This window comes from Citrus clementina, unplaced genomic scaffold, assembly GCF_000493195.1.
Source record: "Citrus clementina cultivar Clemenules unplaced genomic scaffold, Citrus_clementina_v1.0 scaffold_2, whole genome shotgun sequence".
NCBI lineage: Eukaryota > Viridiplantae > Streptophyta > Magnoliopsida > Sapindales > Rutaceae > Citrus > Citrus x clementina.
In genome coordinates, this window is record NW_006262688.1 from 5636155 (window position 1) to 5653826 (window position 17672).

At 36.0% G+C, this 17672-nt stretch overlaps 2 protein-coding genes across 2 annotated transcripts; both read left to right on the plus strand.

Moving 5' to 3' along the window:
- The first annotated feature begins 10368 nt into the window (after window positions 1–10368).
- LOC112100827 (uncharacterized protein y4iK-like) lies at window positions 10369–12189 on the plus strand. The gene is given in 2 exon segments (XM_024190669.1): window positions 10369–11546; window positions 12066–12189. Coding segments are annotated over 2 exon segments (1302 nt in total).
- A 2308-nt stretch (window positions 12190–14497) lies between these two features.
- Window positions 14498–17271, plus strand: LOC18052059 (ETHYLENE INSENSITIVE 3-like 3 protein). Its single transcript, XM_006445914.2, has 2 exons — window positions 14498–14685; window positions 15217–17271. Exons 1-2 carry the CDS (start codon window positions 14651–14653, stop codon window positions 16508–16510), a joined length of 1329 nt encoding a protein of 442 aa, XP_006445977.1. The 5' UTR covers window positions 14498–14650; the 3' UTR covers window positions 16511–17271.
- The last annotated feature ends 401 nt before the right edge of the window (window positions 17272–17672 follow it).

The window sequence follows — 17672 nt, forward strand, 5'->3', positions numbered from 1 at the left end:
TATTTTATTTCCTAAATTCAAATCAGTTCAAATCATGGATGTGTTTGTTTGCCAGATATAACAAGAAAATAGGGGTAAAATAAGAGTGACAAATACATGACAAGAGAGTGCATTTAGATGTCAAAAAAATAATAATAAATAAATAATGAACAAATATGTCACATATGGATTTATGGAAGATTAATCATACAATTAGTTTAAGAAATAACATGTAATAGTATCAAATCCGTTTGATCAAGAGAAAAATATTGTACAAAATCTCATTTGTTTTTACTTTAACTGGAAGACAATGATTCAATTAACGATTAATGGTGAAGTGTTCTTGTTTGTATGACATGCAGTTATAGGTCAGCCATTGCGCTATTGAAACTTTAATAAAAATTTACATCAATACATAATCACAATTATTACGATATTGAAGATGAGCACTTTGAAAAATATTCATAATATAAGTGGTATTTTCAAAAACCTTAAATTGCAAGGGATAGTTAGAAAACTTTTAAAATTATAAGCCAATTTTGATATTATAAAAATAAAATTCTCAAATCCTAAAGGAAGCATTTCCCCGTCACACGAGATGATAAAATTAATGGCACTACTCTTACTCGAAATCCTAAAATGAATAGCAGGCTAAAAAAAAAAAAAAGAGTAAATAAATAAACGGCAATTTTAATTTAATTTTTCTTTTGTATAAATTAGAAGTCTCTTAATTGGTGAATTTTTGAAAAAAAAAAATAATGGTTTTGTATACTTATATTCCCAATCGAGATCACTTTAAAACAATATATTATTGAACTTATTATGATCTTAATTAAGATATATCCTGCATCACACTTCATAAGCATTTGTTTAAGAAACTAGACGATAAATGACTCATGATTACTGTTCTTAAAATTAAGACAAAACTTAAAATTTCATTTTTTTGGGAAAAAAATTAATGTTTGCTCGATTAGGATTTTAATGACTTAATTACTGAGTACTTTTGTTAAGTTCAAAAAATAAATGGACTTAATGATTTAATTGATAAAAATTAAGTCAATTGAGCATTAAGTAAAAAAAAATATATATTTTTTTAACTTTTCAACTAATGTGACATCTTAAATATATTGGATTGTGAAAATATTATGTTAACAATTGATATTAAAATCGACTAATGTTATACACATGACTATAAATGATTGATAAATGATAACACACCATTTAGAATACTAATTTGATATCTCAATTGATTAAGCATAACCTCTTTTTATTTATTTATTTTTTATTTTTCGTAGATAAATTTATGTAAGATGCTATGGTACCTCAACGTTCCATGCCATATACCCGTAACCCCCACTTTGAATCTATCAATTAAGATTTTGTTGGTTACTCAATGGATCGACAATAAAAATATAGCGATGAATTTTATTCATGTCGTTTGGAGATTTGGTCAATTTATATTTTTTTTAAATGATGCTTAATTAAAGCCGATTGTTGATGTGGAATTGATAACGAATCTTTTGATCATAGAATTTTCCAAAGAATATGCTTCTTCTTTTTTTGTTCCTTTGATGGTTTAATTTTGTTAACCTTGTAGGAGACAGCAAAATTCAAGACAAAATTACCTTTGATGGTTTAATTTTGTTTAAAATCATTGATTATGAATGTATTAATTTATCTATTTGTTAGAATAGACTCAATCATTTGTAATGATGATTGGCTAAATATTATAGATGATAAAAGAACTAAGGAAACGGAAATTAATTAATTATTTACAATTATGACAACATGTCATTCCTTTTTTTTTATTAATTAATTAATTCCATGACAATCAATCATTTGTAGTGATTTGCTTAATCCGGCTGGAAACAAATAACAATAACTAGACAACGTCTTTGAAGACACATGAAATGTCTATCTTTGAAGTTGTCTATAATGAAGACGTAATGTCCCTTAAGCCTGCGAATTGTGCGGTTTCTATGCTTTAATATTTGCACAGATAATGACCCAAAAATAAAAACAAATAAACGAACTGAAATTATATAGTAGGGTCACTTTCTTGCTAATTGTCAAACCAAGCACATGATTTCAGCTCTATTCCAGAAATTTCTCTTAGCAAACAATATGTTCTTTATGAGCAATGTTACACTTACATAATCAGAATACATAATTTGTATCTCAAGTAATGTGAGATTTGTCGTGACTTTCATTCATTAGTAGTTTGAGTAATATTATCAAATTAATGATAGAAAATAGAGTCAATTAACACTAAATACATTATCAGATATAATTGATGACACATTATTTAAGATACAAATGACGTATTCTTATAGGATTATTATATTTTTAACTTGTACAATTAGTTAACAAAACATGACGGAGTATGTGAGGTTCATATATGTCATTTAATCGGTTGACTCAAAAACTTAAATTCTTAACGATGGAAAAAAATAAAAGATTTGGAGAAGATAAATGGAATCCTAAGTTTTGAGAACAGTTTGATTTACTAAATGACAATGAAAAGAATAAGATGACAAAACTTAAGAAGTGGAGGTTTTATACCTAGTTAGAAATAAAGACAACAAATTAAAAGACACCTGATTCTAATTTGTGGAAAATTTTCTTAAAAAAGGATAAAATAATTAAAAATTACAAATTTCAGAGTCCTATATAACGAAATTCACGTAAAATTTAGCATTTATTATCTTATCTCATGATAGTGAGTTTCGAAAACACGCTTTTATATGACTTAAACCTGCGCCATGCTCTCATTGGGCTACAAAGCTTATAGGTTATACAAATTAGTTAAAGATAAAAAAATTATCTTGTAGCAAAATATTTTTTTGTCATTATTAATTTTGTGTAAATTTTTCTATATATGTAAGTTCTCTATTTAGATATGAAAGTTATGCCCATATGATTACGTTATGATCACGTCCTACATTAGTTAAGGCAAAGTTTGAAGTCTAACTAATTTTTCTACCGTTAAAATAGTTTATTATCCAGGTGATTGATAAGCGAATTGGGTATTTATATGTTGATGCATAATTATGAATTATGAAATCTCATATCATATATATATGAATAAAGGAAAGCTTCAGTTTCTTAGAAATACCTTAGTTTAAAATACATCCATCAAACTAATTTAACTATATTATCAAATATAATTAGGGATAAAACCACTAAAATTTCCAAGCATTTTCTTAAATATATGGAGAGACCCTCTTAATTTCGGAAATGATCACGCCGATTTTTTTTAAGACTTTTTTGTATGTACAATTTTCATTCGTAAATTGCAGAATGAAAATTTTTTATACATAAAAAAGTAAACCATATAGTAATAATACGATCAAAATGCTAACGATATATCATTCCGAGTCCTGTCATGTAAACAAAAATAAAAAACTTAAAGAATAGGAGGAAATGAAATTATTTATAATTTTGCCAAGCCTTCAAATCTTTCTTGAACTTTTGTTTCATGTTTGACGATGGGGTAATCGATGATTCTAAGAGCAAATTAAAATGGGGAATCTACAAACGTCAATTTCGGATTGGTTCTATTTTGAGTCCATGCAATGATCACCATTTATAAACACTTAAAGTATTTATAATATTTCACTCATACGTTGTTAATATCAAAGAAAAAGCATGAAGAGAGAATATTTTCATAAGCAGACTGTAAATGCTCGGAGGATACAAAGAAAAATCAGTTGTTTTTAACTATGACGGGCGTTGATCTTTGTCGGGTTGTAATTTGGACCCAATAAGAATCTTGAGTGTTTAAATTCGAAGAATAAGCCCCCTCAGTTTTGTATTGTGGAGGTTCGGCCTCAGGCTTTTGGTCATTCTTTTTTTGCCATTTGGCACTTTTAATCAATACCCTCATACACATTCTGCCTCACAGTCACAGGTTAGTATAATTTAGTTAACCGGAAATTTTTTTTTTTTTAAACTGTTTTGCATTTTGAAAAGTATATATATGAACTTAAATTAATTTAGTTTTGATATGTAGTGTATTACAAGTGTGTTTGGTCTCTTAGCTAGATTCTGGTGACAATGGCATTACAGGGAGCAGCTGCAGGTTTCAAAAGCTGTGATATCATTGCACATTGTTTCTCTCTTTAAGGTTTGTTTCTGTTAACGGCTTACATACACTTGCATTAACTGATTCTGGAAAGATTTTTTTTCTAATTTCTTACGAAGCTCTTTTATGCATTATTTTCAAAAATGTTTGTCTTGGATTTGCCTCAACGGAGTAGCCCGGTTGATTAGGCTTCTTGCAGTAGAAGCTAGAGATGTAGGAATCGAGTGTTCCTTATTAATTTTTTTTTTAATTTACAAAAAAAAAAAATCTCTTAATCTCAGTGTTATAAATTGATTTTTGTTGTGAGACTGATGTAGTTCTAGTTTAAGTTATTTGTTGCCGCTGGGGTTAAATATATAATGGGGTACCTTTCTGAAATGTCAGTAGCATTTTTATAAACCATAAGTTTAGTCTTTGAAATTGTTTTGTGTTTGCACAAACCATAGCCCTTAAAAGTACAATACTTATTGATGGAAGTTGGACTCAAACTGGTTACTTGATTCCAATAGGTATTGCTTATAGGAGGCTTAAAACTCTACAGAAAATGGATCCTGGAAAATCAATAGATGACCAATTTTGCAAGCTGCATCCGTGCCTGCCCGTGAACACGAGAATTGGGATAGTAGGAGGCGGTCCAAGTGGCTTATCAACCGCGTATGCACTGGCAAAACTCGGCTACAGAAATGTGACTCTGTTAGAGAAGTATCATACCGTTGGAGGCATGTGTGAATCAGTTGAAATTGAAGGTACAAAATGAACAATTATTTTTACTTTGTATCTATCATTTATAGTTTCCAGGTATGTATGTTAACTGTTTAAGCATAACTATAAACAGGAAGGATTTATGATCTGGGTGGCCAAGTTCTCGCGGCAAATAGTGCACCCGTTATCTTTCACTTGGCAAAAGAGGCCGGGGCTGAATTAGAAGAAATGGATTCACACAAACTTGCACTCATTGATGGCTCAACAGGGGAGTTTCAGGACATCAAAGTTGCTGATGATTATGTGTCGGTTATCTCATTGACATTGGAACTACAGGTCAGTTTACCTTTCTTTAAACCGAGTTGAAAATTTCACCAGATTGTATAGCTCAACATTCTGGTGTAACAATCCATGTTGCTTACTTGCAGGACAAGGCAAAGGAGTCTGGTCGAATTGGGGTTCATGCAGTGAGTGACTTGGCTTCAGACTTAACTCCAACTTACCTTGAAGATCGAGGATTCAAATCTGTTCCCAAATCTGTGGCTTATGGATATACTGCTTCTGGTTATGGATTTGTTCAAGACATGCCTTATGCCTACATTCATGAATTCACCAGGACTTCCATGGCTGGAAAAATTCGACGTTTTAAAGGTGGATACACAAGTCTCTGGCAGAAGCTCAGCAAATATCTTCCAACTGAAGTCCATTGCAACTCTGAAGTACTAGCAATCAGACGCGATTCTACTACTGTCGGCGTTGATGTCAAACATTCTAATGGGGAATGTGAAGTTATGGAGTTTGATAAGATCATCATCTCTGGAGCCTTTCCTGTAAAGAATGGAAAATTTTACAGATCACCAACTTCAAAACCAACAGGTTTGTTGATTTCAAAAAATAATTCGTGTACTCGTAAATTCATTCTGCTCTGTCTAACTGCAAATTTCTGAAAACAGAATCTGAAACGCAAGTAATGGATATGGATGAGCTTGAAAAGGAACTATTCAGCAAAGTACAAACAATTGACTACTACACCACTGTCTTAAAAATTACTGGCCTAGAACATTTACCAGTTGGCTTTTATTACTTTGGCGAATATATGGATGATCCTGCAACAATTGGACATCTTGTTGCAATGCAAAAATTCTTTGCAGACACTGACATTTTCTTATTCTGGTCGTACGGAAACTCTGTTGATATCACGGGACCAACTGTCACTGAGGTTGCAATCAAGACAGTTGAAAATATGGGGGGAGTGATTGAGAATGTGGTGCTACAGAGAAGATTCAAGTACTTTCCACATGTTAACAGCAAAGGTGAGCTCAGTTAGCTACTTCAATCGTTAGCTCCTACTAGAAGTCGGAAAAATAATTCTTCTATTTTTTTTTTCAGATATGAAGGATGGGTTTTATGACAGATTGGAGTACGAACTTCAAGGTCAGAGGAACACTTACTATGTAGGTGGACTTATGGCATTTGAGCTTACAGAGAGAAATTCATCCTATTCCATGGCTCTAATGTGCAAGCACTTCGCAAATAATTATTCTACGCCAGAGTTTCCATATGTTAAGGTAATTTTTCCTTTCTAAATATTGAGAGGTTTGATGTTTACGATATTAGTTGCTCAAAGGCTAATATCTAAAAACATATGCTTGCAGAATTTGTTCCCGTTGCAATCAGATAACTGGGCTAGGAACTTCAAAGAATTAGAAGAACTGCCAGGAGTTGAGTTTCCGGAACTGTCAAGTCTTGATGGTTACTTGAAGCATTGGGGAACTCATAGAATTACTCAAAAGAAAACTCTCTTTACTTGGATTAATGAAGAAGGTGTAGCAGTGAACCAGAGGACTTATGAAGAACTTGATGCAAATGCTTCTCGCATTGCACATAAGCTCTTGACAAGCCGAAAACCAGTTATCAAGCCAGGGGACAGGGTTCTTCTTGTCTATGTACCGGGTCTGGATTTCGTTGATGCCTTCTTTGGTTGCATGAGAGCCAAAGTCTTACCGGTACCAGTTCTTCCTCCAGATCCCTTGCAAAGAGGTGGCCAAGCACTTTTGAAGATTGAAAACATTTCTAAATCATGTGGTGCAGTGGCAATTTTATCAACCATTGGCTATCATTCAGCAGTTCGAGTAGGATCTGTGAAGAGTCTGATCTCATTGGTAGGAAAAGATGGCCAAGCCAGTGCTCAGTGGCCAAATCTACCATGGCTCCACACAGATTCTTGGGTCAAAAATTCCAAAAACTTGCTTGCAGAAAATGTAGTTTGCTTTACTGAATCTCAGCCGGACGATCTTTGCTTTCTTCAGTTCACATCAGGATCAACTGGTGACGCTAAAGGAGTAATGATAACTCACGGTGGGCTCATTCATAATGTAAAGTTAATGCGAAAGAGATACAAGAGCACCTCAAAGACAGTATTAGTCAGCTGGCTTCCTCAATACCATGACATGGGGCTAATTGGTGGACTGTTTACAGCTATGGTTGGTGGAAGCACAGCAATATTGTTTTCCCCATTGACATTCATCAAGAACCCACTTTTATGGCTTGAAACCATGAGTAAATACCGGGCTACTCACAGCGCCGGCCCAAACTTTGCTTTCGAGCTCATGGTTAGAAGACTGGAATCTAGCAAGGACAAGGTTAGGAGTTTTGATCTTTCTTCAATGAAATTCCTTATGGTTGCTGCTGAACCAGTAAGGCAAACAACAGTGAAAAGATTTGTAGAGTTGACTCGTCCTTTTGGCCTTTCTCAAGGGGTGATGGCTCCTGGTTATGGATTGGCAGAAAATTGTGTATTTGTCAGCTGTGCATATGGACAAGGGAAGCCTATAATTCTTGACTGGCAAGGAAGAGTCTGTTGTGGGTATGTAGATCAAAATGATCCAGATGTTGACATCAGAATTGTGAATCCGGAGACTAGTGAGGAGATTGGAGAGCCTGGAAAGGAAGGAGAAGTATGGATCAGTAGCCCCAGTGCTGGAATTGGGTATTGGGGTAGAGAAGAACTTAGCCAGATAACTTTCAGAAATGAGCTTCAAAATAACCGTGGAAGAAAATACACGAGAACCGGAGACCTTGGAAGAATTATCGACGGAAAGTTTTTTATCACAGGAAGAATCAAGGATCTTATTATTGTCGCAGGAAGGAACGTTTACTCAGCTGATGTTGAAAAGACCGTGGAGAGCTCAACTGAACATATACGCCCAGGTTGCTGTGCTGTCATTGGTGTGCCAGAGGAAGTCCTATCAACCAAAGGAATTTCAGTTTCAGATGGCTCTGATCAGGTTGGCTTGGTTGTGATTGCGGAAGTTAGAGATGGGAAGCCGGTTGATAAGGATGTCATTGAAAACATTAAAACTCGCGTTGTAGAAGAACACGGTGTTACTGTTGCTTCTGTCAAGCTGATCAAGCCGAGGACCATGAGCAAAACAACATCAGGGAAAATCAAGAGATTTGAATGCCTCAAACAGTTTGTTGATGGAACTCTAAACACAGTACCAGAACCACTTTTCACAAAAAGGAAATTGACCAGGTCATTCACTACTGGCACTTGTAAAGAGGGAAGAACGCCTAGGCCTCAACTTGTGAGTTCTCCTGTGGCAAGCAAAAAAATGAGTAACAAAGACATTGTGGAGTTCCTAAAAGGACTGGTTTCCGAGCAGACAGGGATTCCCATTACCAAAGTCTCTGCCACTGATAGCTTGGTGTCTTATGGAATTGATTCAATTGGTGTGGTCAGAGCAGCTCAAAAACTCTCAGATTTCCTAGGAGTTCCAGTTGGAGCAGTTGATATCTTCACAGCAACCTGCATCGCAGACTTGGCAAGCTTCTCGGAGAATCTTGTCATGAAGTCTCAGCCTCAACTCATGACAGATTCCTCCTTTACACCAGAACCCGAGACAGATTTCGATGAGTTTGATATGGAAGTTTCAAAAGCTCGCCAATGCGGTATCTGGATTTTCCAATTGCTGGCTCTTGTTTATGTCTCAGTCATTCTGATACTTCCTGCTTATCTATCAGTTTCTGCTTTTACAACTTTGGTCTCAGCCCCACAGACACTGTTGGATGAACGTCCTTGGTTGAACTATATGTTCTCCTTGACTTTCGCTCCTCTTGCTTGGATCCTTTGCATATTTGCTACTTGCATTTCCATAACTATTTTTGGAAATTCTTTCTTGAGACCAAACTATACATTGAATCCTGAAGTTTCCATCTGGTCAGCTGATTTCGTTAAATGGTGGGCACTTTACAAGGTCCATGAAGTTTCTTGTAAAGTACTTGCAGTTTATTTAAGAGGAACAGTATTCCTAAACTGGTGGTTTGAGATGCTTGGAGCCAAGCTTGGATCATCAGTGCTGCTTGACACTGTCGATATAACAGACCCATCTCTTGTTTTAATTGGAGATGGAGCTGTGATTTCAGAAGGGGCTCTAATTCAGAGCCATGAGGTAAAGAATGGAGTCTTGAGCTTTCAACCAATTAAAATTGCCCGAAAAGTTTCAGTTGGGCCGTATGCTGTGATCCAAAAAGGAAGTGTAATCGGAGAAGAAGCTGAAGTCGCACCCTTGCAAAAGAGTGAAGGAGGCAAACCTATTCTCAAATCCACTAACGCTAACTATGTACAAAAGGTAAGTGTATATACATATATTAATTTCTTCTATTGAACCATTGGCAACTTCTTTTAATTTAGGATTCTGTACATAATTAGATTCATGAAATATCATAGATTGCTTTCTTCTTGTTACATACATGTATGTACTCCTTTTTTCTTGGGATCGAAGTTATAAAATTAGCATACCTTATGTTTTCCGCTGTCATTTCAGGGTGGTGCAGTTTCAAAAATTTCTACTCACAGAACTCAAGATGAAGCCATTCACCAATTTATAGGCATCTACATAGTCAGTTTCCTCAGCACTCTATCGGCAGCCATTACCTACTTCCTCTACATTTGGCTATCTCAAAAGCCTGCTTCCCCGCGGCACTTTGCATTTCTTTGCATATCTGGAGCCTTCCACTGGCTTCCATTCACCATCATTGCATACGCCACCATGTTTGCGAGTGTTCCTGCAAACCCAGCTTACTTCGCTATTTCAACTGCGGTTGCTTACTTATTTCATGGCCTAGTACTCAGCTACCTCACATGCATTTTGACCCACTTTCTTGCTGGTAAAAAGGAGGAAAAGCAAACCCACTTGAAGGCTTGGCTCTGCCACCGGATTACCATTGCTTGCCACCTACGGTTCGCCAAGCTTCTCTCCGGAACGGAAGCATTCTGTATCTACTTACGCCTTTTGAGTGCAAAGATTGGGAGATATTGTTCGATAAGAGCCATCAATCCAGTTTCATGCCCACAACAAGTCACACTTGGTGCTGGGGTCCATCTTGGTGACTTTAGCCGGATAATTCCTGGTTTCTATTCTTCTATTGGGTTTATTTTCGGGAAAGTTGAGGTACAGGACAATTCAGTAATTGGCAGCCAAAGCCTAGTCCTGCCAAATTCAGTTGTTTCAAGAGATGTAATTCTCGGTGCACTTTCAGTTGCTCCCATGCATTCAGTTCTCCAAAGAGGAGGCATTTACATTGGATCTCAATCCCCAGTCATGATCAAGAACACAATGCATGCTTTGGATGACAGGATAGAAGAAATGGACATGAAATACAAGAAAATTGTCGGCAACTTGTCAGCAAATTTGGCTGCCACTACTTTGAAGGTTAAATCAAGATACTTCCACCGCATTGGAGTAAGTGGGAGGGGACAATTGACGATCTACGACAACATTCAAGGCTTGCCAGATCACAAAATCTTCCATCCCGGAAAATGTTACCCTGTCATAGTTCGGCACAGCAACAGCTTGAGTGCTGATGATGATGCAAGGATAGATGCTCGCGGTGCAGCAATCAGAATATTTTCGGATTTAAATGGTAACACCTCCTCTCTACTTGATTTGACACTAAAAACAGGCAACGCATTCTATGCCCGCACAATTGGAGACTTTGCAACATGGCTAGTGTGTGGACTTGCTGCACGGGAGGAGCATGTGAAGCGAGTTCCTCACATACGTGACGCTGTCTGGAAATCCCTCAGGCTATCTGACTCGTATGCTGAGATGCATTACTACTCAAACATTTGCAGACTTTTCAGGTTCACAGATGGACAGGAAATGTATGTAAAATTCAAGCTGAGACCTTATGATGAATCCATTGGTGAAGATTCTGGTGAGGTTGAGCCTAGAGGGATTCTCCCACCAGAAACAGGAGCAATTCCGCGAGATGATAATGACACTAGGCCTTTGCTCTTCCTTGCTGATGAATTCCAACGCCGTGTGAGTTCTCCCTCTGGCGTTCGCTACATTTTCCAGCTGCAAATTCGGCCAATCCCACAAGACGAAGCTATGCAGGACATTGCACTAGACTGCACCAAGCCATGGGATGAGGCAGAGTACCCATACATCGACGTTGGGAAGATTAGCATTGATCAAAATCTCTCAACGGAAGAATCAGAAAAGCTTGAATTTAATCCTTATCTTAAGTGCAATGAAATTGATGTCATTCCAGCAACGACTAGCTCTCAGAGTGCTTCAATTGATCACGGCCGTTCATTAATCTATGAAATATGTCAACATCTCCGAAATGGTGAGCCACTTCCGGAGTCCTGGAGGATTTTCCTAGAGCAAAGTGATGTGAAAGTGGACCTCTCAGGCTGTCCAATGGCAGCCGCTCTGGAGGAAAAAACTGAAGATAAAGTGACCCTGGAAAGAACCTGGTATCAAACTTTATGGTCCATTTTTGCTCAGCCATTGCTACAAACAGTCTTGCCTTATTTCCTGATAGGCCTAGTAATCTTTACTCCTCTAAAATGGACTCTTTTCCTGAAAGAAAACAAAATCCTTCCACTCCATTGGTTGCTCCCAATGTTTTGGGTATCTTCAGGAATTTTGGCAGCATTGGCATGTGCAGCAGCGAAATGGGTGCTTGTAGGAAAAAAGAAAGAAGGTGAGAGTGTAGAAATTTGGAGCAAAGGGGTGCTCATGGACACAGTATGGCAGGCATTTAGAACATTGGTCGGTGAATATTTTGTTGAAATGACAAGTGGGTCATTTTTGTTTGTGGCTTGGATGAAGCTAATGGGTGCAGAAATTGAATTGGGCCAAGGGGCTTATGTGGACAGCATGGGGGCTGTGTTGAATCCTGAAATGGTTGAAATGGAGGGAAATGGTGGGTGTGTGGGCAAAGAGGCTTTGTTATTTGGGCACATTTACGAAGGTGATGGAGGGAAGGTGAAGTTCGGGAAAATAAGAATTGGTGAAGGGGGATTTGTGGGGAGCAGAGCAGCGGCGATGCCTGGAGTTAGAATTGAAAATGGAGGGAGTCTTAGTTCTCTCTCTTTGGCCATGAAAGAAGAAATTGTTAGGTCAAGGTAAGGGGTTTTTGGCTAGCTTGATTTGCTAGCTGGATGCCTCAAATTTAGATCAAAATGTAACACTTGGCTGGTTAATTTTTCTGAATAAATCATCAGCCTTTATAGAAATATAAGAAGTATTTTTAAGTTATATTCACTCCCTTTTTTTTTTTTTTTTTGGTTTTCTTTAAGGATGCTAAAAAAATAATAATAATAATAGTTGATGATTATAAAGATAGATATTTTTATGTAAATTTTTCAGTTTTCACCGAAGTTTAAGTACAGGTTGATGATTTTGGTTGTTATTTAAGTAAGAGATTAAAAAAAAAAAAGAACATTAAATATTACTCAAAATGTAATGGTCAAATAGGAAGCGAATTTTCTGACTATATGTTAAGTGAAATAAGATTACATAATTACCCTTCTCTGATTAATTGAAAAAGTTGTGTAGGAATGTCCATTAAAATCGCAGCACTAGGGTTCTAATTGATAAGACTGTTTATCTATAACTATCGCTTATTAGTCCGTTATTAATATTTATAGGGGGGTTGGATTATATAATTGATGAAAATTTAATAAATATTAATGACTGCATGTTTAGATACCATAGTAGTTACAGATAAGTTGTAGAAATAATAGTTGAAATTTCTAAGATATTGTAACTGATTAGAGATAGATCACTTATTAAAAAAAATAAATAAATAAACGAAATAATAAATTAGGTATTCAGGAAATGAAACTGAAAATTAATGATGAAATTAGCACTATTAACCTGTACAATTTTCTCAAGAAATTGAAACCCTTTTTTTTAAAAAAAAACCCTCCTTTACCATCACTCTCATTTCAACTTTTCTTTACTATGGGTCTTTTTTTTTTTTTTTTTTTTTTTTCCTACTACTTAAGAATAAATAAGAACAAGATAAAATGGTTTCTTTGCTTAAAGATTTCGGTACCTTTTTTTTTGTCTTTTTACTGTCTTTTGATTTTTTTTAACCCAGATTTGTCGACTTTTCGAAAGACACAAAAAAGTTCTAAAACAAATTTTTAATTAACTTAAAATTTATCTTTATTTTGTTGGGACGACAATAAATTGAATAACAATAAAATGAGATCTGGCTCCCCAATCGGAACATGTATAAAAATATATTGGTCACGGTGATTATTTACAATTTGGACTTACCAAATTTATGTACCAGATACAATGCACCTGTACATGCCTCAAGATTATAATAAAAACGAAAAATATGACGGCGATATATGATATATCCCATCACACGGTGAAACAGTTATCAACAAAGCCCAAATTATTGTTCTCATAAATTTAGTTCCAATTTTTACGAGGGATGATCTTGTAATCCGAGTATATAAATGAGATTTAAAAGATCTTTTTTTTTTCTATTATAGTATGTATAATTGCTTTTTCATTATGAAATACTAATCACATGATTATATTTATTTGAATAGAAGATGAGATCGTACGGTGAGAGAATCCTCGTTTATGACGGAGATGGTTTCAATTTAAAAAATCAATAACGGCCCAATAAGGTAAGGCTTAGTGAGCATCCAATGGGGATAAATACAGGTGATTAGCCCTAATCCCGAGTGGCCAAGTCTGACATGTATTCATCCACTCGTTACTCCTGCTGGCCGCCGCACAATCTCCACGTTTTTATAATAACATATAGATCCCTATCCGTTTTACTTTTTTCGTAATGAGCACGTACGTTTGTCCACATTTGTCAAATAGGTCCCTAAAGGAAGGGTAAGTAACCCCAGATCACCTGACCAAATTAATCTAATTTACCTTCTGCCGTTCCGATGCTTTAAAAGCCCTTTTTTTTTTTCAACTTAACATTGGAAATTTGATAATTATATCTGAGTAAAATTAAATTATTTTTCACTTAATACTAAGTCTAAATTTAAATATAATTTTTATAATCCTATAGACATTTTTTAACCTCATAACCTTATTTCACACTCATTATGATTTTAAGGATAAATACATTAAATACTTTTATAATTATGCTGCATAAATAAAAGTTTATTATTTAGGGTTTTTTTAAAATTATTTACAATATATAAGCTCACAAAAATACCTAATTATAAACCAATATATATGAGGTTAGAAATACATAATTGCAGCCTAATCTAGGAAACACAGAAAATAAATTCTCACAGGAACCTATTCCATTTAAATAACACAAAATAGAAAAACACTATTATTTCAGAAAACATAAAACTACGGGGACCAAAACGTTATAAGGTTTTTCCTAATTTCGCAATAAATTTACGAAATCGTTTTTTCTGGCAAAATCCCTTGTTGGGTCCATAATTTTTCTTGGGGCGATTCATATCTATCGCTGCCCAGCTTTAATTTTGTCATCTTCTAATAAAAATATTTTGAATTTTGCTGATTATAGATAATAAAAAAAATATCGATTTTTAGGAATTTTGGAGAGTTCTACGATTTGAACAGTTCTTTCATGGGTGAACTTGAGGAGATTGGAGCTGATATTTGGTAAGACTTGTATGATTCCTATTATTTTTCTTGATATTAATCAATTTTTTTTTTCACATGGTTCCATTTTTGTTTCTGGGTTGGTTTCATTTTCCAATGGGAATAGAGTTTTTGAAATTCTTATTGATTGTTGATCAAATTGCTAAAAAAGGGTTATTGATTTTGAAGAGTTTCAGTTACGTCAATATACAGAAATTCTTTGTGATATGGGTTTTGTTTTAATAAAGATAGGATGATTGTTTGTGAGAATATATGAGATCATGTCTTATTTGTATTTATGTGTTGTTTGGTTGGTGAGAAAATGTAGGAAAAGTAAATGAATTGGATTTTTGAGTGAGTGATTGTTGACATTCACTTGACTGAGTAAGTGCAGCGAGAGGTTTTTCGACTACTTTATTTAGTTCCAAGTGAAATAATTATTAACATAAACGTTTGAGCTCAATTTAATGAATTGTCTTTTAGAGATAGATAATAGTTATCGATTTTGTTGAATTACCATCTTCTGATTTTTGTGGAACCCCTGGGTGACAGCTCGGATATTGAAGTTGATGAAAGGTGTGGAAATTTAGTAGAGAAAGATGTTAGTGATGAAGAGATTGAACCGGAGGAGTTGGAAAGGCGAATGTGGAAAGATCGTATTAAACTTAAGAGGATTAAGGAGAAAGAGAAGCTTGCAGCCCAACAAGCTGCGGAGAAGCAAAAACCCAAGCAAACTACTGATCAGGCTCGGAGGAAGAAAATGTCGAGGGCCCAAGATGGAATTCTTAAGTATATGTTGAAGCTAATGGAGGTCTGCAAAGCTCGTGGATTTGTTTATGGAATCATTCCTGAGAAAGGTAAGCCAGTTAGTGGTTCATCTGATAATATTAGAGCTTGGTGGAAGGAAAAGGTGAAATTTGATAAGAATGGACCAGCAGCCATAGCGAAGTATGAAGCAGAGTGTTTAGCCATGAGTGAGGCTGATAATAATAATCGAAATGGTAACTCGCAGAGCATTCTACAAGACCTACAAGATGCAACTCTAGGGTCTCTCTTGTCTTCTTTGATGCAACATTGTGATCCCCCTCAAAGGAAGTACCCATTGGAGAAAGGAGTTCCGCCTCCTTGGTGGCCATCCGGCAATGAAGATTGGTGGGAAAAATTAGGGCTACCCAAGGGTCAGATTCCTCCGTATAAAAAGCCACATGACCTGAAAAAGATGTGGAAAGTCGGAGTGTTAACAGCTGTTATAAAACACATGTCACCTGATATTGCGAAGATCAGGAGACATGTGCGCCAATCAAAGTGCTTACAAGATAAGATGACAGCCAAGGAGAGTGCTATTTGGTTAGGGGTTTTGAGCCGAGAGGAATCTCTTATTCGACAGCCTAGCAGTGACAATGGAACTTCTGGGATTACTGAAGTGCCTTCAGGAGTTCATGGTAATAAGAAGCAGCCAGCTATTAGCAGTGATAGCGACTATGATGTTGATGGCATTGACGATGTTGTGGGTTCTGTCTCATCCAAAGATAACAGGACAAATCAACCAGTGGACGTGGAGCCAGTAATAAGTCATCACAACACAACTATCCATTCATTCCAAGACAAAGAACGACCAGAAAAACGACGAAGGGCAAAAAGACCTCGCGTAACATCCAGTAGTGCTGATCAACAGCCTGGAGAGTCTGTCAATGAGCATCCACATGATGAACCAAGAAAAACTTTGCCTGATATAAACCATAGCGATGTATTGTTGATTGACTATACCATGCAAGGTAATCAGGAACAAAACAATGCAGTGACTGCGTTGAGGCCTGTGGAGGGAGGTTTTGTTGGCCACTCCTAAATTTCAGCATCTGAGTTCAACAATTTTTCTGCTATTCCTTCTGTCGATATAATGGCTACTCAGAGCATGTATGTGGATGGGAGACCTACAGTATATCCAATGATGCAAAATACTGAATTGCAGCATGATGATACTTGCAATTTCTACAATCCGTCATTTGAGTTTGGGCACAGTAATGATGGGCAACATAGTCAAATTGAAACAAATGTACCGCAGATTAGGCCAGAGGCTGGTGGAGTTCATGTTCCGGCATTTCATAGAAATGAAAATGAGATTACTAATGGAGGAGAAATGCCCCATTATATAAACGACACATTTCACAGTGAACAAGAGAGAAATTTTGATCATCAGTTTGGATCTCCACTGGATGTCATGCCATGGATGGAAGGCTCTTTTGATGACATTATAGTTGATGACTTTGATGACGACTTGCTCAAATACTTCGGGGCATAGTTTGTGAATATTTATACGTTGATCTTTCATCGCTGGCAAAGTTCTTTCTGACCTATTGCAGCTTACTGTTCAATTGTTACGTTCGGGGTTGCAAAGATGTGGCACTCATTGTTGACCTTGGTGGAGAACATTTTGTTACCAATCATCTTATGCAGTCAAGGTGTTATCATTCATGCATTTCAAGACTGTAAGGTTTATGAACATATTTCATTTTCTGTTTAACAAGTCATTGGTCTCAGAACAAATGAAGGCCGGGCAGTTTAATGTAAATGATTCAATTTGTTAGGCTCGCCTGATGTGCCAATTCACTGCCTTTTTTGTGATCTTCTTCCTTCAATAATTATAGATCTTTCTTCCATTAAAAAAGAGAGAGCTGCTGATAATTATTATGCAATTATACTGCATGAAAGACATTAAAAGCTGATATTTTAAGAGGGAGGATTGCTCATTAAACTTCTTTCTACAGAGATTCTGCATACATATTCTTCCTTCATAGGGCTATAATTTATAGAAACAAAAGAACACAAGCCCTCGGCTCCTGTTATGAACAAGGTAAGACTGATCGTAATAAGATTATATAGAAATGATTGATGGGTAGCTGCTTAGAGTCATAGCAATGAGCAAAGCTCAAGTTCGAGATTCAGGGGGAGGTGGTGTGGGACTGCCGAAGCCGTGGTGGTGGAAAGGGTTGGGTGCTGATGGCACCTGT

Excerpts from the sequence above, each read along its gene's own strand:
- LOC18052059 (XM_006445914.2), top strand. The coding sequence starts at position 14,651 with ATGGGTGAACTTGAGGAGATTGGAGCTGATATTTG. Across the intron at positions 14,686-15,216 it reads GAGATTGGAGCTGATATTTG|CTCGGATATTGAAGTTGATG; the intron begins GTAAGACTTGTA and ends CCTGGGTGACAG.